The 26,003-nt window shown below is 41.3% G+C and overlaps 1 protein-coding gene across 3 annotated transcripts in view; it reads right to left on the bottom strand.

Moving 5' to 3' along the window:
- Nucleotides 1-26,003, bottom strand: part of LOC126092575 (putative inorganic phosphate cotransporter) — a 348,655-nt gene that overhangs the window by 18,355 nt on the left and 304,297 nt on the right. For all 3 annotated transcript variants that reach the window (XM_049908262.1, XM_049908264.1, XM_049908263.1), the window contains exons 4-8: nt 25,707-25,794; nt 21,957-22,177; nt 14,808-14,960; nt 11,316-11,448; nt 3,411-3,649 (exon numbers count right to left, since the gene is read on the bottom strand). In XM_049908262.1, coding sequence (XP_049764219.1) covers nt 3,411-3,649; nt 11,316-11,448; nt 14,808-14,960; nt 21,957-22,177; nt 25,707-25,794 — 834 coding nt within the window. The remainder of the gene's footprint in view (nt 1-3,410; nt 3,650-11,315; nt 11,449-14,807; nt 14,961-21,956; nt 22,178-25,706; nt 25,795-26,003) is intronic.

Genomic DNA, 26,003 nt, shown 5'->3' with positions numbered 1-26,003 from the left:
AACTGGTAACGACTACCAGGTCTTGGAGAGGTTGTAGCGGTGTTACTCCTGGCGTCTTGGTCTGTGGGGGACATCGGGTGTGATTTCAGGTTTACAGGTGGTAGTGACTGAAGCAACTTTGACGGCACAGCAGTATGTCACAGACATCATGCGTCCTAATGTGTTACCTCTCATGTGACAGTATGGTGGTACCATTTTTCAACTGGGCAAGGCTCGTCCGTGCTCTCTGTCTCCGTGAACAGTCTGCGTTATGTTGGTGTACTCTCATGGCCAACTAGATCTCCACGTATGTCCCCATTGGAACATATGTGGGACCACTCCGTCCCAGTGCCCATATCCATGGTATCAACGACCAGTAACAACAGTTGTCGGCGAGTTTGTCTCTGGAGAGGATTCAACGGCATTATGACACCCACGCCAGCCGAATGTGTGCATGCATCCAGGCCCGACGGGGTGCAACACCATACTGTTAAGCGGGCGGATTCTGCCGAGTTCTTTGCAGATTTTACTCTACTTTCCAATAACTGAATCACATATCCTCTCACCCGTGCTGTTTCATTTCGTTTTCTCAACCCATTCTCGGCGTTTTTATTTCTTTGTTTTGTCGAACAGTGCATTTTCCTCCTCAGCTTTTCATATTCAGTGGCGACCTTTATCACCGAAAACTACAGTGATAATTCCCCGTTCTCTAGATGCTGTTGCATCTTTTCTTAATGAAACGCTGTGTGTCGGTTTACTTAGATTTTCGGTTACGCACTACCGCGGATGATCTTCGACGTCGACTATGTCGTCTATGAAAACTGGTTACCAGCAAGATCTATGTGTCATAAGACTTGAGCTCCTCTAGTTGACTGAACTGACAACCAATTTCTTTTGGTAAGTCAAAGAAAATACCACTTGAAAGTTATATTGTACGATGTGGATAATTCCTGGTATCTCGTCACATTCAATGCTTACTTCTTTCGTTTTTTTTCTGTCTTTGCACAGCTGCACGACCACCATATTGCTACGAACAATCATTAAAAGAGTTTCAAATGGCTCAAATGCTCTAAGCAACAATGAGACTTAGCATTGGAGGTCATCAGTCCCTTAGACGTAGAACTACTTAAACCTAACTAACCTGTGGACATCATACACATCCATGCCCGAGGCAGGATTCGAACCTGCGACCGCAGCAGCAGCGCGGTTCCGGACTGAAGCGCCTAGAACCGCTCGGCCACAGCGGCTGGCTTAAAACGGTTTAGCATCTGAAGATGAATCGTTATGTGATTCGCAACCTGTCATGGTAAATAAAATCTGAAGCATCATAAAAAGCGACTGGTTGAGTTATTCCAGAAAACCTAGAAAAATTCCGACAACAAAGAACAGAAAATCAAAAGAATTATTGAAAAATACAGCGTACATAAACACAAGAAAATTTCACCGAAAATGGCACTATTTTAGAACCTTCATTTTAGCAGAACCCCTCGGTATATTTCCGGTATCAAAACCTACATTTCAACCCTCTCAGTAGTGCCTTATTTAGCGAGAATATTAAACACATACTAATTATCTGACCTTCTCTGTTGACAACACCCTCCAACATCTAATGTACATCTATCAGTGTAAAACAATTTGGTGGTCTGCTAATTGTTCAATAATGGAAAGTAAATCCACGGATTGACTGGAATTGGTCCTCAACTTTTGGAACACGACACGTGAAATAACATTGATGTATCTTTCTGTTTCACTTTCCAACACCTCTTTTAGCATTAATACGAAACACTAAGTTTATTTTGTCTTACCCATCTACATCTACATTTATACTCCGCAAGCCATCCAACAGTGTGTGGCGGAGGGCACTTCATGTGCCACTGCATTACCTCCCTTTCCTGTTCCAGTCGCGTATGGTTCGCGGGAAGAACGACTGCCGGAAAGTCTCCATGCGCGCTCGAATCTCTAATTTTACATTCGTGATCTCCTCGGGAGGTATAAGTAGGGGGAAGCAATATATTCGTACCTCATCCAGAAACGCACCCTCTCGAAACCTGGACAGCAAGCTACACCGCGATGCAGAGCGCCTCTCTTGCAGAGTCTGCCACTTGAGTTTGCTAAACATATCCGTAACGCTATCACGCTTACCAAATAACCCTGTGACGAAACGCGTCGCTCTTCTTTGGATCTTCTCTATCTCCTCTGTCAACCCGACCTGGTACGGATCCCACACTGATGAGCGATACTCAAGTATAGGTTGAACGACTGTTTTGTAAGCCACCTCCTTTGTTGATGGACTACATTTTCTAAGGACTCTCCCAATGAATCTCAACCTGGCACCCGCCTTACCAACAATTAATTTTATATGATCATTTCACTTCAAATCGTCCGTACGCATGCTCCCAGATATTTTAAAGAAGTGACTGCTACCAGTGTTCGTTCCGCTATTATATAATCATACAATAAAGGATCCTTCTTTGTATGTATTCGCTATACATTACATTTATCTACGTTAAGGGTCAGTTGCCACTCCCTGCACCAAGTGCCTATCCGCTGCAGATCTTCCTGCATTCCGCTGCAATTTTCTAATGCTGCAACTTCTCTGTATACTACAGCATCATCCGCGAAAAGCCGCATGGAACTTCCGACACTATCTACTAGGTCATTTATATATATTGTGAAAAGCAATGGTCCCATAACACTCCCCTATGGCCCGCCAGAGGTTACTTTAACGTCTGTAGACGTCTCTCCATTGAGAACAACATGCTGTGATCTGTTTGCTAAAAACTCTTCAATCCAGCCACACAGCTGGTCTGATATTCCGTAGGTTCTTACATTGTTTATCAGGCGATAGTGTAGAACTGTATCGAACGCCTTCCGGAAGTCAAGGAAAATGGCATCTACCTGGGAGCCTGTATCTAATATTTCCTGGGTCTCATGAACAAATAAAGCGAATTGGGTCTCACACGATCGCTGTTTCCGGAATCCATGTTGATTCCTACAGAGTAGATTCTGGGTTCCCGAAATGACATGATACGCGAGCAAAAAACATGTTCTAAAATTCTACAACACATCGAAGTCAGAGATATAGGCCTACAGTTTTGCGCATCTGCTCGACAACCCTTCTTGAAAACTGGAACTACCTGTGCTCTTTTCCAATCATTTGGAACCTTCCGTTCCTCTAGAGACTTGCGGTACACGGCTGTTAGAAGCCAGACATATAGATCACACATAGATATTTTTACACATTTCTGTGCACTCCTTCCTTTAGCATTTTCATTTACTTGTTTTTCCCGTTCCTTTTAATTTTATACCGATGAGCAATGTAATTCATTATCTGTTTACATCATGCTTGAGCGCTGTGTCATGCTCCATAATCAGAAGAATTTTTCACAGAAAATATCATCTTTTCCTAGCGAGAAGTTTGTGCCACTTACGTTGTAGGCAACAACTCCGATCAGGTATGGGGCCACCATGCCCGTGATGGAGCCAGCGCCGTTGACGAAGGCCATCAGCGTGCCGGCGTAGTTGGGACTGAGGTCCAGCGCGTTCACCTTCATACCGGGGTAGAACGTCCCCATCAGGGCCATCCCGACCGTGAACAGGGCCACCACGGTTACCCGGTCACAGTTTGCGTACGACGCTCCGATAATGCCGGCGGCGGGTCCAACGGCGGCTGAAAGAAATGACATTTTTGTTAGGTGACTTTTAACGGCGTGTTGTACTGGAAAATTTTCAATAAAACAGCTGATGGGGAAACATGTATTTCATGAAAGAAATAAGTATTGTAATAAATACGGCACAAAAAGTCGTATTCAATCGCTGTTTCGTTTATACAAATGTAATTGTCTCATATGGAATTGTTACATCGGAGGTGTAGAAATAATTTACTAACTGACTTATGTTACACTACTGGCCATTAAAATTGCTACACCAAGAAGAAATGAAGATGATAAACGGGTATTCATTGGACAAATATATTACACTAGAACTAACATGTGATTACATTTTCACGCAATTTGGGTGCATAGGACCTGAGAACTCAGTACCCAGAACAACCACCGCTGGCCGTAATAACGGCCTTGATACGCCTGGACATTGAGTCAAACAGAACTTGGATGGCGTCTACAGGTACAGCTGCCCATGCAGCTTCAACACTACACCACAGTTCATCAAGAGTAGGGACTGGCGTATTGTCACGAGCCAATTACTCGGTCACTATTGACCACACGTTTTCAATTGGTGAGAGATATGGAGAATGTGCTGGGCAGGGGAGCAATCGAAAATTTTCTGTATCCAGAAAGGCCCGTACAAGACCTGCAACAGGCGGTCATGCACTATCCTGCTGAAATGTAGGGTTTCGCAGGGATCGAATGAAGGGTAGAGCCACGGGTCGTAACACATCTGATATGTAATGTCCACTGTTCAAAGTGCCGTCAGTGCGAACAAGAGGTGACCGGGACGTGTAACCAATGGCACCCCAAACCATCACGCCGGGTGATACGCCAGTATGGCGATGACGAATACACGCTTCAAATGTGCGTTCACCGCGCTGTCGCCAAACACGGATGCGACCGTCATGATGCTATAAACAGAACCTGGATTCATCCGAAAAAATGACGTTTTGCCATTCCTGCACCCAGGTTCGTCGTCGAACTGTTCGTGCAGATGGTTGTTTTCTTGCAAACGTCTCCATCTGTTGACTCAGGGATCGAGACGTGGATGGACGATCCGTTACAGCCATGCGGATAAGATGCCTGTCATCTCGACTGTTAGTTATACGAGGCCGTTGGGATTCAGCACGGCGTTCCGTATTACCCTCCTGAACCCACCGATTCCATATTCTGGTAACAGTCATGGGATCTCGACCATCGCGAGCAGCAATGTCGCGATACGATAAACCGCAATCGCGATAGGCTACAATCAGACCTTTATCAAAGTCGGAAACGTGATGGTACGCATTTCCCCTCCTTACACGAGGCATCACAACAACGTTTCACCACTCAACGCTGGTCAATTGCTGTTTGTGTATGAGAAATCGGTTGTAAACTTTCTTAATGTCAGCACGTTGCAGGTGTCGCCACCTGCGCCAATCCTGTGTGCATGCTCTGAAAAGCTAATCATTTGCATATCACAGCATCTTCTTCCTGTCGGTTAAATTTCGCGTCTGTAGCACGTCATCTTCGTGATGTAGCAATTTTAATGGCCAGTAGTGTATTCACTCAAAGGTTGAAATACTAGAATAATAATTAAATGTTAACTTTTTAACAGTGGCGCAAAATAGGTGTTAGAAAGTATTTGTCTACTGTGGTTTAATTGTAGATTCTCCTTGTGATACTATTGTACTGTAGATCTGAAAATTCCGTAGATCACTCACAGATATCTCAGTTCGTCATATTTCAGAATGGACGCACCAACATTGGAATAACGTTTGTTGATCTAACTGACATTACGCAAATTCTGGACGTATTGTTGTGGTGAGACCGAATTTAACAGCACATTTGGTCCAAGAATAGCAACATGATCATTTCTTGCCGAGATTGCAGTACAGAACTGATGTCAAACTGTGATGACAAAATTTAAGCACCCTCTAACATCGATTTTGTGTAATGTTTTACCTATTTTTTAAAAGGTTGATGAAATGTTTTGAAAATACAGAATCCCTACATGATTCCAGGAAGGGCCAGCCAGGACGACCAGCTTTAATTGTAACCCTGGAGAATGAAGAACGAGTGCGAACCGCATTCAGTGAGCAGCCCACTACATCAGCAAGATACGCAGCACAGCAATTTAGGATGTCACGACGGTATTTCCAGAGGATAATGAAAGAGAACTTATCCTTTTCTCCCACAAAATTCAACGGTACCTACCTTTGAAGGAGAGAGATTTGGATGGGCAATATTCTTTTCCAAATGAGATAATTAAGGCCTTTGGAAATGGAACAGTCGGTACGGATCTGATCGGGCTTAGGAGGCACACTTCCAGTTCCATGGTGCCAATGGGTTACTGAGAATCGACACGTTCAAGTTCCTGCAGCTCATCAACAAAACGTCACAGCGCAATCAGTGCACTATGCATTATTGGGCTCATTTTTATTGAGGGATCTGTCACAGCAGAGTAAATACAGAAACGTACTGGAAGCTGAATTTGTACTGACTACACGACGCGGCCGAATGCTCCGAAGCTACTGGTTCATGCAGGATGGAGAACGTCAATACCGTACTGCGGACGTCTTCTTTTCTTTCAGGAGGCATTTGGGGATCATACGGTTACTTTGGACACCTTAGCATCCACTGAACGCGGTGTGGAATGGCACGTTTATGGTCCCGATCTCAACTTGTGTGATTATTTCGTATGGGGTCATCTGAAGGACAGTCTTCAAAGGGTGCACCTGCAACCCTCGAGGTTGTTGGTATTGGAATTTCCAAAGAGATTTGTGCAGTTTAAAATGATGTTCCTCAGAAAGTTATCACGAAATTTAGTTCAAGGCTAGGCACACTAATTGCTGCAGAAGGAAAGTACTTTGAAAACCTTCTGCATTAAATTTCAGGTTGAGCATAAATATATGATAATAAATAAAAATCTAAACTGGACTGAGCACGTAAATGCAATGTGCGAGAAGGCATCATCATCTCTCCATGCTCTACAAAAGTATAAAAAGGACTTCTCTCTTGACCTGAAAAAAAACTTGTACAAACACTTACAGTTCCAGTTACTGATTACAAAGATGTTATCGCGCAAGGCCTTTCTCAGGAAGGCTCACGTTGCCTGGAGTTGGTCATGAACGCTTGTGTTCGTTATATCTGTGAAGTTCGACTCTTTGACAGTATTTCACCATCATATACACAGCTTTCCTGGTTGCGTACAGAGAAGCGCAGAGATTTTTATACCCTCTGTCTTCTCCACTGTGTTATCAACGTACAGTGTCCTCGACTTCAACGCTTTTGTCTGAAAAACACTGATGAAACACCCGTTACCATCATAACAAAATCCTTTCTACCTCACTACACCTTCTCTTAATCCTCAGTAGCAGGAAGTCAACTCTGGAACAATCTGCCGCATTTTATTAGAGAACCTTATAACATCTCCAGCTTCAGAAGACAGGTAATGACATATCTACTACAGCAAGACTAAAGATTACTGTTGTCTCTGAACGCAAGCGTTACAGTTGTACAGCCTTCTTTCCGACCTGATCTTCCTCATTTCTCAGTATTCTTAGCGGATGCAATCTTCTTAAATTTTCTTTTCGCAGAGCTCGCTGTATCAGAAAGCATCTATTTTATAACACTATAAATTCTTCTTGTACCTGCCACTATTATTATTATTATTATTATTATTATTATATCACTGTCACTATTAGTGGCAGTAGCTTCAGTAGTAAAAGTAGTGCAAGTTTTAACTTTATTATTTTGTATTCAGTATAATTTACTCACACTGTTATTTCATTAACTTAAATCATTTCAATATTAGCTGTCGTATTGAAATTGTTAATTCTTGTATCACTATGATGTAATAGATATTGTATGTCTGAAACCCTGGTTCTACGCAGGGGAGGACCTCATGACCCTAATCAGATCAGCTTAAATAAATAAGTAAATAAATAAAAATAAATAAGTATATCAAGAATCCAGCACCCGTTATGTGTCGTAAAAGACAAAATCTGTGTTACACCTAGTTTGCACAATCCTGACTTTTAAATTATTGGAAATATGTTTCTTTGCAAAATTGGAGTGTACAGTAATGACCTGTTTGAAGAAAAGAAGTAAGTTAGGGTCTAATGTCTCATTGACAAGTCCATTACAAGACAAAGAACAAGCTCCGATTGGGAAAAGATAGGGAAGAAAATCGGCTATATTCTTTTCAAAGAAACCATGTCGCGAGTTAAGCTAAGAAATTTAGGGAAACCAACGAAACCTTAATTCTAAATGCCGGGTGGGGTCTCGAACCACCATCACTCCCAAACGAGTTCAATGCCGTGCCACTGCACCACATAGTTCACTAAAGAGGATCGTAAACAGCTGGAAGAAACTAAGATATCGCAGACTCATAGCTCAATGATTAATCGATTGCATAAAATGTCGAAGAGCAGTAATGTCGTCCCCGCTTTCTGTGAAATGATCATCTCTCTTCTCTACATTCCACGGCTCATATTAGTTTTCACTTTAGGGGTCAAAGCTGGCTTAGGTTTTTAATCTTCTTCATCACTTAGGACTGAACTTTCTGTCTGTCATTGTACGACGATTTTATCAATGAACCATTTCGTTCTATTTTCAGTTGAAATTGCAGGAAACGGCTGCTCCTATGTCTATCTATGAGCTGCGTTTAATATTATGTTCATTATGATTAGAGAAGGGTACGCCATCTGAACTTCACAACAGAGCTTCCCTTTACATTTGAATACATTATGGGAGAGAGCAGTGATCAATGTGTTACAAATATTTACTATCAAAAACAGTCTTGATCACAATTTATTTATTACGGTGACCGGTTTCGACCACTACTATGGTCATCTTCAGACCAATGAGTAAGAACCTCCTAGTGCTGAAAGATCACTACTAACCACTCACTGATCTTCCAGCAGTAGGAGGTTCTTACTCATTGGTCTAAAGATGGCCACAGTAGTGGTCGAAACCGATCACCGTAATAAATAAATTGTGATCAAGACTGTTTTTGATAGTAAATATAGAGTTTCTCTTATTTAACAAATTATGTACACTAAATTATTTTGAGGCTTGTTCTTCTATATCAGCTTTTTCTGTTTCCCACTACACCATAAATTTACCTGCCAATATTCTCGTTGTGGTCTGTCTAGCATTGGGGGGGGGGGGGTATTAATAGTCTGATCTGCTATGGGACAGGCGTGATAACAGTTCTCACTTACTGCTGTATTCTTAGAACACATTATGAAAGAGTGGTGACAAAATATTAACATTTCTGCTGTCGATTTTCGTCGACGTCCATGTTCTGCGTCCTTAAGTGGTCGAATCACTTACTTATCACTGTCTCTTAGCTAGTCGCCTTTTTGATGTAGGGCATAAATAAGTAAAATTAAAAATCCGAGTTCTCTATTTCTTCGTAACTCTACATGAACTCACGATGTTTTATGTCATCTTGATACTGATATAAGATCAACACAATATCGCTCTAATCATTCTAATCAGCTACTGAAGTGTTTGTTTGTTTGTTTTCTGCTAACGTGAAACTTAATTATTAATGTAAGAATATACTTTTATGGTCTACATTGATTTATCGGGCAATTATAGACTGAGGAGACGAGTCATGGTATAGCAATATACACATATACATGGAGGTAGTATTGCGTACACAGAGTATAAAACGGCAGTGCATTACCGGAGCCGCCATTTTTACTCAAACGTAAACGGGATTATAGCCGCATAACGGAAATTAACAGACTTTGAAAGCGGAATTGTAGTTGGACTGGACACATGGTACATTCCGTTTCGGAAGTCATTAGGGAATTTAATACTCCGAGATCCGCATTGCCAAGAGTGTTCAGGCATTACCTCTCACCACGGACAGCGCAGTGGCCGATGGCCTTCACTTAACGACAGACAGGCAACACCATTTGATATAACAGCAGAAATCGATGTGGGGCGTACGACGAACGTATTCTTCAGGGCAGTACGGCGAAATTTGTCGTTAATGGTCTATGGCAGCAGACAACCGACGCGAGTGTCTGCTAACAACGCGAGATCGTCTGTAGCGCCTCTCGAGAGCTCGTGACATCGATTAGATCCTAAACGACTGGAAAACCGCGGCCTGATCAGGTGAGGCGCGATTTCAGTTTGTCAGATCTGATGGTAGGGTTCGAGAGCGGCGCAGCCCCCACTTAGCCATGAAAACAAGTTGTCAACGTTGTTGGGTTGTTTGGGGGAAGAGACCAAACAGCGAAGTCATCGGTCTCATCGTATTAGGGAAGGATGGGGAAGGAAGTCGGCCGTGCCCTTTCAAAACCATCCCGGCGTTTTCCTGGAGCGATTTAGGGAAATCACGGAAAACGTAAATCAGGATGGCCGGACGTGGGATTGAACAATCCTTCTCCCGAATGCGAGTCCAGTGTGCTAGGCACGTCGCTCGGTTAAGTTGTCAACGGGTCACTGCGCAAGCTGCTGGTGGCTCCGTCATGGTTTGGACTTTGTTTACTTGGGAGGCACTGTGTCCTCTAGTCTAATTGAAGCGATCATTGGCTGGAAATGGTTATGTTCAGCTACTTGGAGACCATTTGCTGTTATTCATGGACTTCATGTTCCCAAACAACGATGTCACGTCACCGGGCCCCAGTTGCTCGTTACTGGTCTCACGAACATTACGGACAATGCGAGCGAATATTTTGGCCTTCCGGATTGCTCGACATGAACACCATCAAACATATGTGGGACACATTCGAGAGAGCAGTTAGTGCACAATACCCTGCATTGCCAACACTTTCGCACTTATAGACAGCTGTAGAGGCAGCATGGACCAGTATTCCTGCAGGGAACTTCCAACGACTTGTTGAGTCAATGCCACGTCGAGCTGTTGCACTACGCTGGACAAAATGAGGTCCGACAAGATATTAGAAGGTATTCCATGACTTTTGTCACCTCAGTGTATTATCTATTTGATTGTTGTCACTACTGCGTACGAGGTCAAAAATTTTTATGGATGAATATTTGTCATTTCTGTGATACACTAAAACTGAGTGACCTGACAGTGTTAAGTTATTTATCCTTCTAGTATTTTCGAATTGTGATTAATTGTTGACAACAAACTTTAATAACACAATAATTTAGCATTATTATTCTTTCGATGAAAGAGTCGAGCAAGTGCAAACAACGAGCATGTGAAACTTCCTGGCAGATTAAAACTCTGTGCCGGACCGAGACACGAACTCGGGACCTTCGCCTTTCGCGGGCAAGTGCTCTACCAACTGAGCTACCTAAGCACGACTCACGCCCCCGTCCTCACAGCTTTATTTCTGCCAGTACCTCGTCTGCTACCTTCCAAACTTTACAGAAGCTCTCCTGCGAAAGTTTGGAAGGTATGAGACGAGGTACTAGCGGAATTAAAGCTGTGAGGAAGAGGGCGTGAGTCGTGCTTGGGTGGCTCAGTTGGTAGAGCACTTGCCCGCGAAAGGCAAAGGTCCTGAGTTCGAGTCTCGGTCCGGCACACAGTTTTAATCTGCCAGGAAGTTTCATATCAGCGCACACTCTGCTGCAGAGTGAAAACCTCATTCTGGGAACGAGCATGTGTATTGAGGCAGTAGGAAAACGCTTCGCAGTTGTGTAATATATGGTGTTATGTTTTGGGTTCTGTAGTGCTGTTTGATGTTCTCTACTTACCTACGATTGTGAACACTTTCCGGACGTTAGTTGTGTTCATGTATCCACGCACAAGTATCCAGTCCGCTAGCCAGCCAGAGGCAACTGAAGAGAGCCACATAGCAACATAGGGTAGCGCCGACAGCAGACCATTCTGTGGACAAGAATCAAGCCGTCCATCACTCATCCTGTACCTCCAAATGTTTTTATAATATGCACTATCCAAAAAGATCGGAGACGGATTTTATTCCTGGAGTATGAGCGACGTCGGAGCAGTAACTAGGGTAGCTGTTTGAACTAATAACTCTTAACAAGCAACTTGAATGCGACAAGTCATTTGTGAGTAGCAGGTTTAAACAGTGGACGAATAGCTTAAGCGTGTCATTAACCGCAATGGAGCAAGATATCTAAATCAACTTCTCAACAAATTCTCCAGAACTTTCTGAAGCGGAGAAAAATGGGTGCAAAGTTTGTCTTCCTCACACTGACACCAGAATAAAACAATGACGCATGGGCACTTGCCGCGGCTTGACTCAAGTGCACAACGTGGACCGTTCTTTGCTGGAAAAAATCATCACGTGTAACGAGACTTGGTGTTATCAATTCGAAGTTACCGCAAAATGAAAAACGCTTTGACGACAACACCGACATTCAAGGCAATGCGAGACTCAAGTTGAACAACATCCCAGATAATTTTTCTGACAGTTTCGCCTGGTTCTTTGAACGTTCTGTGCTTTCTGCTCATGTGGGAGTAGACTATGCAAAACTCGTCAGGCATTAATTCTATTTTAACTCTTCTCCATTTATTACTACTCGAGTTTCGAAATTTTTTGCGCTGACAGCGTATGTCGAAAACGCAGGGGAATCGCTACATAAGAATCATGAATTTATCGTCTTACGTGTCTATGATAGCAACCATTAGTTACGACCATTCGTTACTAATGCCTTTGTTCGAGTCTGAATTGACAATTAATGCTACTTGCCATGAAAAAAGAAACATTCACCACACTGGAAAGACATGCTGAACTCCAGCTCTTAAAATACATTTTGCAAAAATGTAATTTCCAGTGCTTATTCTACATAACTAATGAGGAAGTATTGAATAGGATTGGGGAGAAGAGAAGTTTGTGGCACAACTTGACTAGAAGAAGGGATCGGTTGGTAGGACATGTTCTGAGGCATCAAGGAATCACCAATTTACTATTGGAGGGCAGCGTGGAGAGTAAAAACGGTAGAGGGAGACCAAGAGATGAATACACTAAGCAGATTCAGAAGGATGTAGGTTGCAGTAGGTAATGGGAGATGAAGAAGCGGCACAGGATAGAGTAGCATGGAGAGCTGCATCAAACCAGTCTCAGGACTGAAGACCACAACAACAACAACAACAACAGCAACATTCTGTAGCCATGTTTTTAATTTTCGTATGAGATCAGTAAGAAGATTGAATCGAATCTCCTTTATAAGGTATAGGACACTCGGTCACTCAACGAAGGAAACCTAAAATTTTCCCTCGAATTCCCGCACAACTGGCAAAAACGTCACATTTATTTACAGGTGCTTAGAATAACTATGCTGTCTCTTCCGAGGGACGTAACCTACTCCTGAGAAGGTGCAATTTTTTTCTTTAGTGCTTACTGTTTCCAGACTGTGTTGTTGTAACATCGCTTCGTGCTCCCTTGTAACTTTGTAGCCACTGGGCAACTGGTACACTCATAAATCAGCAAGAGAGAATGGTCACAGAAGCATACAAAATACATGAAACAGAATTATCATAACTTTAACTAGTGGTAAGCTACATTCAGAGATAAAAATGGGAAGGTACACTAACCAACTAGTTTAGGTTTAAAATGGGATGCTCTGATAAAATGACTATGATGACATGGCCCACATTTCTTACTGTTACAGCTTATAAATGTGATTGAAAAATAGTCAACCGAAACAAGTAATAAAAGTGGTAAATCGTTATTCTTTGTATCTAGACAAAAGAGTAAAAGATTTTCTTGGCATAAGCGGCTGAGCTTTTATAGAGTGTACCTTACCACTAACAAATGTCAATAAATAACAGATTTATGGATTCATGTTGTCGTAAAATTATCTGTATTTTGCTTTGTGTAAGAATCATGGGAAAAAATTGATTTAAATTTTTTGAAAATTCATTAATTGAATCTGATTCACTGAGGCTGATCGTTATTGTTCATAAATTCTTCATGCATGTCCAGGTGAAACACGCCTAACATAAAGCTGTCTGACATGTATGTCATTTACAAAAATTTCAAATAATTATGTTTACCCTTAATAAAGATTTAACATGTTTACTTTAATATACTTATCAAAGCTGTTATTTATTCTTAGTAACTCTATCTCACTCAGTTTTGCATACAAATTTATGAGAACATGGCACAATGTACAAGGTCGCTAATTTGCGACCAACTGCTCTCACTATGCGCATAACGACAGAGGTGGTTCTGTTGAAGTTTCTTTGTGAAAGATTAATTTATTATTTTAAAAGTTTAAGATCCACCACATTAGGTTTGGGAAATGTCATAATATTGCATTTTGGAATAGAAGCACAGCATGCTAATAGAATAAAAGAATAACGCTATTTCAACTAGGCAAAGATCGATTATTATTTGTGTTATATACAGCATCTTTCACAAATAATAAGACTTGGTGATACACTTATTGCACCATGATTCTGATCACATGAAGCTTACACAGTACTGCCATATTGTTAGCTTTACCCAACCACACTTTGCTATGTTCAGTCCGCTTAAACGGAAAAAAATGGAAAGAGATATTACGTGTTTCTAATATGTATTGGAAATGGATATAAATCCTAATCTTCATCTCTCTCTCGTGTCAGTCCATCTTCCACTCGACTTTTCTTTGTCCTCCTTCTTCCCCCTCGCTCTATCCATCACACCCTCCCCCTCTTTATGTTCTTCTTCTTCTCCTCCTCTCTTTCTCTCCATCTCCTCCAGCCTCCCTCTTTCTATCAATCTTTTCCTTCCCATTTTCTATGTCAATTTCCTCCTACCCCTCTATCCATCTCTTATTTCCCCTCCCCCTGACATCAACCTTGTTTATTTTTACTGCAAATTCAGATTCTGTAGTATAAATACAATTTTCTTGCTTGCTAATAATGTTTCACTATTGTATATTTATAATGTTTCCCTATTATTAAATTTATATAAATTTATGTATAATATGTATTTAAAAAATGGAAGACATTTTCCTCGAGAAAACTGTTAGAATAATATCGTCTTGTCAAGCAGTTCGTTGACAAGTATGAGAGAGATTTTCTTGGACTTTGTGTTCTACGTCAGAGCATTGGCATTTTAGTGTAAAGTAGAGTTTTAAGACATGGTATTATCCTTTTCTTTTATCAATTGTTGAAAAGCACTTGGGTACAGCTACATTTTATTTTACTGCTTAAAACAAATGATTAATAGCTTATCAGACAATAAAATCATACAAAGATATAAGTATAGTGAAACCTATTCTAAAACTTACAGCAGAAATGGAAAATCGGAGAACATTCTTCATGTATTTTGGTAGGTCTGTAATCATAGTGTAGAAACCCCAATCGTGGCCAATTTGAGCGAAGATCAGACCCCAGAGAGGAATAGATTTCAACATGTGGAACCATGGTATTGGTGGAAGATCCTGAAAAAGAGAAGAAGGTTATGTTAGTCATGGCAGAGTAAGACTTTTGTATACCAACTGTGGATGTCATTGTTTCGTTTTACCTTCATATTATGACATATAAATGTGAAAATAAAATGGTTTGTTAACAAAGCCTTCGATATAAGACTTTTTGGAAGTGATAGCGTAAAAGCTCAATAATTTAAATACTGCAAAACAGTTTTCATGAAACAGAAAAATCTGAAAGCAAATAATTTGTTGACTCATTCATTTCTGCAGAATTCATCACGTTAGTAAATAGTTTCATTCGCAGGTTTGTAATCTCGTACAAGTACAGCAAAAGGTAGGCGTCATACAGCTTGTATGACATGCACATTTCGTCTCAAGTGTCCTGTTATCTATTGGTAGTTATTTTATTCGTCTTAATTTTAGGAAAGACGACTATCTTGTAATTCTCATCCTCATTTTCGGCTTAGTTTTCTTTTATTTTTATTACCATGTGAAGTGTGGCTGTTATTATGTCTCATTTCATTTTTTAACGAAGGTTGTTAGACGGCATGAAATTTCCAAAGATACAAATATGTGTCAGTCAATGGTATTCTCTGTGCAACTGTCTTTGGCTGATACATAGCAAAGTGTCAGCAACTTTGCTTGGAGTTCTTTGTTGTGGCGTCCAACCACAGCTCTGCAGGAGAATGCTTGAAAGGTCCGATTTTGTTTGTGGCACTAGTATAACTTTCTGAACTCTTTGACATAGATATAGATGGAGCCTCATGCTGCTTTAATTGGAAAGATGGCCTTTCGCTGTTGTATATAAGGAATGCATTGTTGTTCATGTTGTAGTTGACTGACGTTCGCTTAGGCTGTCCACCACAAGATGAAATAGTTTGATAAAGAAGGTATTCAGAAATTCTTCTCTCTGAAAGATAGTTATCAAGAATCAAGCAAAGTCAGATGAGCTTCACCTTGCTCTGAAGTGCCATCAAACAAGTAGGAATCTTAAAATATACTTAAACCTCACACGATCTACTCTAAACGTGAATGTTTCTACCTTATACATCTAAGCTCCTGTCATAAGTGATGTCTTAAAAGTGAGGCAATTCCTCGGTTTTTTCGAAGGTTGGAAAGCAATTCCCTGAAGCAATATTGAAGAAATCACATTCGATTTTTCCAGAAATGGTTTGTGGAATAACAACTGGACTCCAGTCACACCCAGTGGTGCATCCATTGTACTGACAGTACACTGCAGATAGTGGGTTGGCCATTTATTCATCCAAAACTAATATTATGTTGAGGTCACATCTTTCTTTGGTTTATAGGTGTTGAAAATTTCCAATACAAAATAGATGACACAATATTAATTCATAACAAGAAGCCGGTAGAATTCTGTTTGTCCAAAGTAACTATGTTTATCATCACTCTCCATTATTTGTCAGCATGAAAGACTAGTTTTGTAACAAATTATCTAAAAAATCATAGACTAAAAGCTCCATGAATTAGATGAAATATGATATATCACTAAACATACAGCAAATACACTGAAATTCAATATGATATCTTCTCTCGTACATGCCAGTGGATAGCTAAACCCACCTCAAGATACTGTTGTATGACTTGTTGACCTAGAAAAGGAGTTAGACAATGTAAAGCTGTTTGACACCTTTGAAAACCTCATAAAAGTAGATTAAATGAAGACATGTGTTGGCTGAATCTGTAACTTTATTAAGTTCATACTTATAAAGCCTCAGCAGAAACCTATCTTCATTTAACCACTATTCGATGGTTGTGGACCCAATCACGAAAAAAACAACAAAAATAAGTTTACTTTATGTACAAGAACTAAAAGAAAACAATAAGAATGGAATATAATAGAGAAATGCGCATATTAGGAAGGTTGTAAGGCAGGGATATATTGTTCCTACTCTAGTGCTCAATCTATATATAGAAAAAGCAATAAGGAAATGAAAGAATGTTTCAAAAGATGGGTTACAGTTCAGGGTTAAAGGACATCAAGAAATTTCACTGGTAACAATCCTACTCTCTGCGAAAATAGTTATAGGATAGACAAATTGAAGGAATTCTTCTACCTCTGAAACAAAGCAATACATGACAGATTGAGCAAGGAGAATACCATATGAATAATGACACAGGAAAACATGTATTTCTCACAAAAAGAAGCCTACAAGTAGCAAACAGAATCCTTAAAACGAGAATGAAATTTCTGTGAAGGGGGTAGTCCTCTAAAAAAATTTCAAAAATCTCTTTTTTTTTTAGTGTTCCCTGGGAGTCTACCTTACTGTACTTTTCATCTCAAGTTCGAAAGAAACTCGGTTGCCGAGTTAAAAGAGAAAAAAATGTGCCTCCGAAAACCATTCAGCGTGGGAAAAAAAATACTCGGCATGTAGTTTCAGTGACAGCCTAACAGGCATTATGTAAATTGTGAATGTGCTTGAACTTGAGTTCGGACCAGCCTGTTACAATTTCTGCACAAAAACGGACAAAAAGCGTATTGAGAGAGCAGAGCAGCGGATGACAGAGACTGCCACAGGGGCCCGCAGGATCACCGTGGCCACGAGGAAGAAGCAGGAGGGCATCCTTTTGGATCTGGAAGGATTGCTGTGTGGTCCAGGTATCGCTTAATAGAAGTATATTTAACTTGTACGCAAAAATATGTAACTTTAAGCACGTTTTCTTCGAAACTGTATTTTTCCGACTGACGGCTAATGTAACTCGAGAACGATAGATTCGATTTTGATCGAAATTTGACGCCAGCATTCTGAATTGAATTCTTTATCAGCATACTTAGCCATTTTGCGATATATTCGAAAGTCTATTTTCGTTGCACATTTTTGTATCGATTTTTTGGAGGGAGAGAATGACATGTGTTTCAATACGTCGCCATTTTGTTCAACTTATTATTTTTCAGTTATCCTACGTACGCTAACAGAAAATATATTGAAAGTTATTGATAAGAAATTATTTTCATACAGGTCGAATAGAAGGGCTTCGGGAATTCCCGCCGACGACCAATGTTCCATTGCAAGGGATCTTTTCACCTGGTGCAGCGGTTACAGGGAGCCTCCGATGTGGACAAAAAAATGATTTCTTAAAGACAAAACTGTAAAGAATAACGCTATATTGTCAGATTTAGCATAAATTTTTATTTCTCTTGAAAAAAATTCACGAAAATCATCAATTTTTCTTGTGTTCAAACAGGGCTACCCCCTTAATGAACGTCTGGAGCACGGCATTGTATGGAAATAGTTCAAGGGCTAGTCGAAAACTAGAAGAGAATTTGATAGTGAAATCTGCGATTAAGATGATGAATATTTTAAGGCACACGCCAAAACAGACACTAGGTGTTAGAAAATCCTCTTGTTTGGGGCACATCAAACTATGCTGCTGAGTGTCTCTGATGTGTGTATATTTTTAGACCCATTCATTGAGTTTTGCCATTTCCAGACCATATTTATTAATTTGTATATTAAGTGGTGTATATTGCGAACGATGGCTTACGAGTGATATCCAGAGGGAAAGCGTATTCTGAACGATAAAAAATCCATGCAGCAGTGAAGGTATCTGTGCTTAATGTCGGAAAATAACGGTTGCCTCTGTCAAACTTCATCGGTTGGCCTCCACGTCACTTCACGTGGCATGGTCCCGTGATCTCTGGACGGGATATATTTGCCGAAATAGTGACAAGAAGCCGGCGTTATATCCAGTTCACGTGCTTAGACTATAGATGCCGGCTGCCCCCTTGGACAATGTTAGTATTCTGGCTGGATTTCTCATAGCAGTACGAAGGACGTGGACTTTACTGAAGGACTTCCAGTATTTCACAGTATCCATTCTTTGCTTAACCACAGCCAGCCGCAAATTTGTGTTTGCACCGAACTCTCAACTGTACTGCTGATCTTCGGGAGGAGGCGGCTTCGGGTCCCCGTCAGGATACCCTGATTTGGGATTTCTCTCAATCTCTACAGGCGAATCTCGGGACGTATGCTTCAGCTAGTACGCCTAGCGAGGTAGCGCAGCGGTTAGTACAGTAGACTCGCATTCGGGAGGAATCCTCATTTAGGTTTTGTGATTTGCCTACCTCGCTCCAGGTAAATGCTGCGATGGTTCCTTCGAAATGGCCCGATTTTCTTCCCCATCCTTAACAAATTATCCGAGTCTGTGCTCCGTCTCTAATGACCCCGCTGTAGAAGACATTAAACACTAGTCTTCTTTTCCCGTTTTTGTGCTAGTTCACGACCGTGTTCCTCTAGCCTCGTCCATCTGTGCTTGTGTTCCAAGCTTCTTTGTCTGTGTTTAAGATGGCACGGTATTGCTTCAGGGGCGATGAAAGAAAACAGGATTTATATAGAATTTGGATCTTATAAATTGAGAATAGTAATGTGGAAACTTTATTTTTATTTGCCAAAATTATAAGTGAAAATATAAATAAACTACATACTAATTACGGCAGGCAACAGGCAAAACGTTCGTTTGGTGACAGGTCGCACACATAGTTCAAGAACGGTAACAGTATAAAGTGTGTACACTGTAGTCGTCCAGACAGTGCGGAAATGGCGACAGAAAACTGAAAGCAATTGTTAGTTTGAGAAACAGAACGAGCGAGAGTGAAGGGAGAGACAGTACTTGCTCGAAAGACAATTTTGTTTTGTGTTTTTATTACCAACCGTCAGTGATTGATTGTTCACTGCAACATAACTGAAGTTACTAGGCACGACATAACAAGATTATTCAAATTACGCGTTGGTGATCACACTTTCCAGCTGCATTAAAAACGTAAAAAACATACCTCCAATACATATATAAAAAAAGGGTCACTAGACTTAAACACTTGTTTAGCACAAGGCAGTAGGGATGAATTACAAAATCGAAAAGTTATCTACAACTTGTACAGAAACCAGACTACAGTTACAAGAGGCGAAGAACATGAAGGGGAACCAGTGTCTAGGATGGGAGTAAGACAAGTTGTACGCTGCTGCCGATGTGATTCAGTCTGAGCAAGCAGTAACGAAACCATGGACAAATTTTGAAAGAGAATTATAGTTTAGGTAGCATCAATAAAAACTATGAGTATGAAGATAATGTAATTTTGTCAGTGGTCGCAAAAGACCGAATGGATAGCATCTCAAAAAGAGACTATAAAATGGAAACCGACAAAAATAACACAGGCGTAATGCAAGGCACCCGAATTAAATTAGGTAATGCTGAAGGAATTAGGAAGCAGATGATTTTGGCTGCCTGACCACAAAAGTGACTGTCGATGGTCAAAGAAGAAAGGATAAATGAAGACTGCCAATAGCAAGAAAAGAGTTTCTGAAAAAGAGGAAGTAGTTAACAGCTAACAGTTTAAGCGTTATGATGATTTTTTTTTCCGAAGGCATTTGTCTCGTGTGGAGCCTTGTATGGAAGTGAAACCTGGACGATAAGTAGTTCAGATAAGGAGTAGAAGGTTTTGAAATGTGCTGTAGAATAATGCTGTACATTAGATTAGATCGCGTACCAGTTAAGGAGGTACTAAATCGAATTGGGAAAAAAGAAATATATGGCTCAATTTGTCTAAAAGAAGGGATCGGTTGATTGGGTGTAATGTCCCCACCGCAAATACCCTCTACCACGCACCAATTAATCATTTTCAATCAAACCATTCACATTCATTCACTTTGGAAAAGTTATCTGATCGGACTTTCTCGTAATATATGCGGCGACAGCTCGTCGACGCCAAAGTATTTTCTAGTGCATTTATTCTTTGAAATAACAGAGATACATACATGCATTCTCCATGGTTGTGAGAGTGGTAACTAGGACAGCTTCTGGAGTATCTGTTGAGGGATTGACGTGTTTCTGAGAGATACATTTTCTGCTTTTCTTCTCGCTAAAGCGAGCCAATTAACATTTGTGCCGCTAGCGGTTTGTTTTGAAGAGAAAGAGATTGTAAAAGGAAAATAATTAAGGCGTGGAATCAAAGGAGATCTGGACATGTAATGGAGATGGATTTAATACACGATTTCCTCCATAAATAAGGTTTGTGACTTTTTTGTTCTGGAGTGAATGAACGAATGAGTTTTTTCTGAATCATTTGTTGATCACGTTGGCCCTGTAATTAGTGGGGAAGTTTTAGCTGTGTCGAAGAGAGCCTGCAATCACTGAGTCTGTGTTAAATCGTCCAAAAAGGCGTCGTACACATCTGGAATTCGCAATCTTTCGTAAAAGGAACAAATTGTCCAAACGATTGATTCTCCCGACTGACTGCAGTGTTTAACAATAATAATAAATGTAAACATCTCTTACAGCAAGCCAGCCGCTAATTACCAAGACGAAGGACTCCACCATAGATTCTATTTGGCTGATGCTTTTTATCACCATATCACGTTATGAAATCTTATATTAAAAATGATACATAGATAAGGGAGAGAAAGAGAGAGAGCGAATCAAAATAGAGATAATACTAATAATCCTCCATTAGTCTAATTTTTCGCCTGTCTTATCACGGATCAGCGAAGAACTGGGAGGGCCTTACTTTACTGTATAGACTTATGTATGAAGGTGAAGGGATCTTAAAGACAACAGATACACGTCTATGCAGACAAGACATTACACAGAGATAGCGGCTAGCTGCATTGATCATCCATTCTTAGATTAGAGAGACGGCAACTTATTATACGAACATTAAAATGTTAAATGGAGACATACAGAGTCATCAAAGAATCGTCAATCAGGTATTGGAGGAAAGGCAGGGAATGAGGGGGTTAAAAATTGTAGGAGGAAACCAATGATTGAGTACAGTAAGCAGGTGAAAATGGTTGCAGTGATAAAGAAGTTTGCACAAAATGGAATACCACAGAGAGCTACATCTTACCAGTATTCGGAATGAAGACCAACACTAGAACACAACGGTAACAGCGGTAGCAGAGCTGCGTAAGATTACTTAGTAGTACATTAATAACAAAGCAGTCAGTCGAATTCTTCCAGTTACATCCTCTAGAAGAAGAACTGCTCCGTTACCTCCTTTCTGTCCACGTTTCCAATAGTTTCATTGAGGTACTTTTTCTCCTCGTCCGAGATGAAGGGGTGGGAGTTGGGGTCGCTGTAGCAGAGCAGTTGCCAGAGGATGAACCAGAGAACTCCGATACCGCCGAACAGGTAGAAGACGCTGTCCCAGCTCTGGGTCGCCTCTATCACGACGCCGCTCACTGCGTTAGCCACGATGTTTCCGATCAGGGAACCTACGCAAACGCACACATCGTTAACACATTGAAATACACTCCTGATCATCTTTATTCGCGGGTAGCAATACACGCAGCTTTTAAATTCGAGGGTGGTTTGATGCAGCTCTGCAGCAGCTGAGTTGCATCTCATCGGAAAAAAAATAGTAGTTGTGGTTTAGCCTCAGCCATTGCAAAAAATGCTCAAATGGCTCTGAGCACTATGGGACTCAACATCTGAGGTCATCAGTCCCCCAGAACTTAGAAGTACTTAAACCTAATTAGCCTAAGGACATCACACACATCCATGCCCCAGGCAGGATTCGAACCTGCGACCGTAGCGGTCGCGCGGTTCCAGACTGAAGCGCCTAGAACCGCCCGGCCACTCCGGCCGGCTAAGCCATTGCAATACTAAAACAGCAAGCTCGTATTGCCTAATGTTAGAAGCCGAGACAATTCAATCGTATAGACTATTGCCCCTGCAACTATTGAATAACCTGCAGCCCCTTTCCAGGGGCCATACGTCAGTCTGGTCTTCCCACAGACATCCCTCCGTTGTGATTGCGGCTACGGTAGACTGTCTGTATCGTTGAGGCAAGCAAACAACCTCAGTGTGTCATGGTCCACTGTCACTAAGTTGCAGGTATACAACATTACCAGAAAATGCTTTTAACACTTAAGTACTAATGTTCAGAAAAATACAGATGTTAAGAGGTAAGGCACTTATCAATTATTTGTTATCACCTAAGGTCGCTGCTCGCAAAACACACACACACATACACTCCCTCTATGCCTCCTTCTCTCTGTCTTTTTCTCTCTCTCTGTCTCTCTCTCTCTCTCTCTCTCTCTCTCTCTCTCTCTCTCTCTCTTTCTCTCGTCTCTAGACACACACACACACACACACACACACACACACACACACACACACACACACCGACACAAGTATGAGTGTTATACAGTGAATCAACATTGTATATATATCAACATTGTCTTTCTCGCTACAGTATCTGCTCAACACCGTTATTGTTTCACTGTATTCGTACTGCTATGAGAGACCTAGAGAAAGCTTTCGACAATGTTGACTGGAATACTCTCTTTCAAATTCTGAAGGTGGCAGGGGTAAAATACAGGGAGCGAAAAGCTATTTACAACTTGTAAAGAAGCCAGATGGCAGTTATAAGAGTCGAGGGACATGAAAGGGAAGCAGTGGTTGGGAAGGGAGTGAGACAGGGTTGCAGACTCTCCCCGATGTTATTCAATCTGTATATTGAGCAAGCAACAAAGGAAACAAAAGAAAAATTCGGAGCAGGTACTAAAATCCATGGAGAAAAAATAAAAACTTTAAGGTTCGCCGATGACGTTGTAACTCTGTGAGAGACAGCAAAGGACTTGGAAGGGCAGTTGAACGGAATGGACAGTGTCTTGAAAGGAGGATATAAGATGAACATCGACAAAAGCAAAACGAGGATAATGGAATGTAGTCGAATTAAGTCAGGTGATGCTGAGGCAATTAGATTAGGAAATGAGACACTTAAAGTAGTAAAGGAGTTTTGCTATTTGGGGAGCAAAATAACTGATGATGGTCGAAGTAGAGAGGATATAAAATGTAGACTGGCAATGGCAAGGAAAGCGTTTTTGAAGAAGAGAAATTTGTTAACATTGAGTATAGATTAAGTGTCAGGAAGTCGTTTCTGAAAGTATTTGTATGGAGTGTAGCCATGTATGGAAGTGAAACATGGACGATAAATAGTTTAGACAAGAAGAGAATAGAAGCTTTCGAAATGTGGTGCTACAGAAGAATGCTGAAGATGAGGTGGGTAGATTACATAACTAATGAGGAGGTATTGAATAGGATTGCGGAGGAGTTTGTGGTACAAATTGACTAGGAGAAGGGATCGGTTGGTAGGACATGTTCTGAGGCATCAAGGGATCACCAATTTTGTATTGGAGGGCAGAGTGGAAGGCAAAAATCGTAGAGTGAAACCAACAGATGAATACACTAAACAAATTCAGAAGGATGTAGGCTGCAGTAGGTACTGAGAGATGAAGCAGCTTGCACAGGATAGAGTAGCATGGAGAGCTGCATCAAACCAGTCTCAGCACTAAAGACCACAACAAAACCAATTGGCACATTTCACGGAAGGCCGTGGAACACGACGAGATGGGTCAGACCGCACTACGCAGACCACTCCCCTCACTCTCCCCCACCACGAGAAGATCGACACCTGTGGTATCGTGTTGAAGCCCATGCAGCTTCAACACGATACCACAGTTCATCAAGGGTAGTGACTGGCGTATTGTGACGAGCCAGTTGCTCGGCCACCATTGACCAGACGTTTTCAATTGGTGAGAGATATGGAGAATATGCTGACCAGGGCAACAGTCGAACATTTTCAGTATCCAGAAAGGCCCGTACAGGACCTGCAACATGCGGTCGCGCATTATCCTGCTGAGTTGTAGGGTTTCGCAGGGATCGAATGAAGGGTAGAGCCACGGGTCGTAACACATCTGAAATGTAACGTCCGCTGTGCAAAGTGCCGTCAATGCAAACAAGAGGTGACCGAGACGTGTACCCAATGGCACGCCATACCATCACGCCGGGTTATACGCCAGTATGGAGATGACGAATACACACTTCCAATGTGCGTTCACCGCGATGTCGCCAGCTGTACCCGTACACGCCATCCAAGCTCTGTTTGACTCAATGCCCAGGCGTATCAATGCCGTTATTACGGTCAGAGGTGGTTGTTCTTGGTACCGATTTCTCAGGATCTATTGCTTGAAAATGTAATCATATGTCAGTTCTAGTATAATATATTTGTCCAATGAATACCCGTTTATCATCTGCATTTCTTCTTGGTGTAGCAATTTTAATGGCCAGTAGAGTAGTTGGTACGCGTCTAGGGTACTGTGACCATTGCGACATACGTTAAAGACATCCTGTGGCCTTTAACCATACCATTTCTGCACAATACCCCAGACGCCATTTTTGAGCAAGACAATGCACGACCACATGCTGCTGCACGAACACGTGCCTTTCTTGTTGTCACAGGATGTCAGCCTTATGCCCTGGCCTGCCAGATCACCAGACTTGTCACCAATCGAAAATGTGTGGGATGTGGTGAAACGACGGGTGCAGCGCTGTGACCCGATGCCAACCACGACAGATGAAATCTGGAACCAGCGTGGACGCCATTCGCACCTTTTACGCTCGATGCCATCACTCATGAAACAAGTTATCAGGTCCGTGGTAGACCCTGTGTCTACTAGGCACTGAACCGAGGTGACTGAAATGCTAATGATTTCTGCAGAACGCACTAATGTATATGTGTTGCGAATATGAAGGTCCTGTCTCTAGTCGTTCAAGGTGTTCTGTTTTCTTCTGAACATGAATTTACCTTTTATTCTGCGAAGTTTACATGGAAATGATTTTTCGAACCAGAGTTAACGGTATCCAGAATTAGCTACTCGGACGGCTGCAATTTACATAAATGTTAAACACGTGGAAAGAAATGAGGCTTTATGAAGTGAGACAAATATGAACACTTACCAGCAAAGACGAGAGATCCAAGAGTGCCTCTTTCGCTAACCGGAACCCACTGTGCCAGAAGTGCATTCAGGGCAGGAAATGTAGTTCCCTACAAACAAATTAAATACAGATATTGTATTTTATAAGCGTGAATGAAGTGTAAGATATTTTCTTGACGCACATGAAATGCTGCAATTATATTCAAAAACGTTCAAATGTGTGTGAAATCTTATGGGACTTAACTGCTAAGGTCATCAGTCCCTAAGCTTACACACTACGTAACCTAAATTATCCTAAGGACAAACACACACACCCATG

Source organism: Schistocerca cancellata, chromosome 7 (genome assembly GCF_023864275.1).
Source record: "Schistocerca cancellata isolate TAMUIC-IGC-003103 chromosome 7, iqSchCanc2.1, whole genome shotgun sequence".
Taxonomy (NCBI): domain Eukaryota; kingdom Metazoa; phylum Arthropoda; class Insecta; order Orthoptera; family Acrididae; genus Schistocerca; species Schistocerca cancellata.
This window is presented reverse-complemented; position numbering and strand designations above follow the sequence as displayed.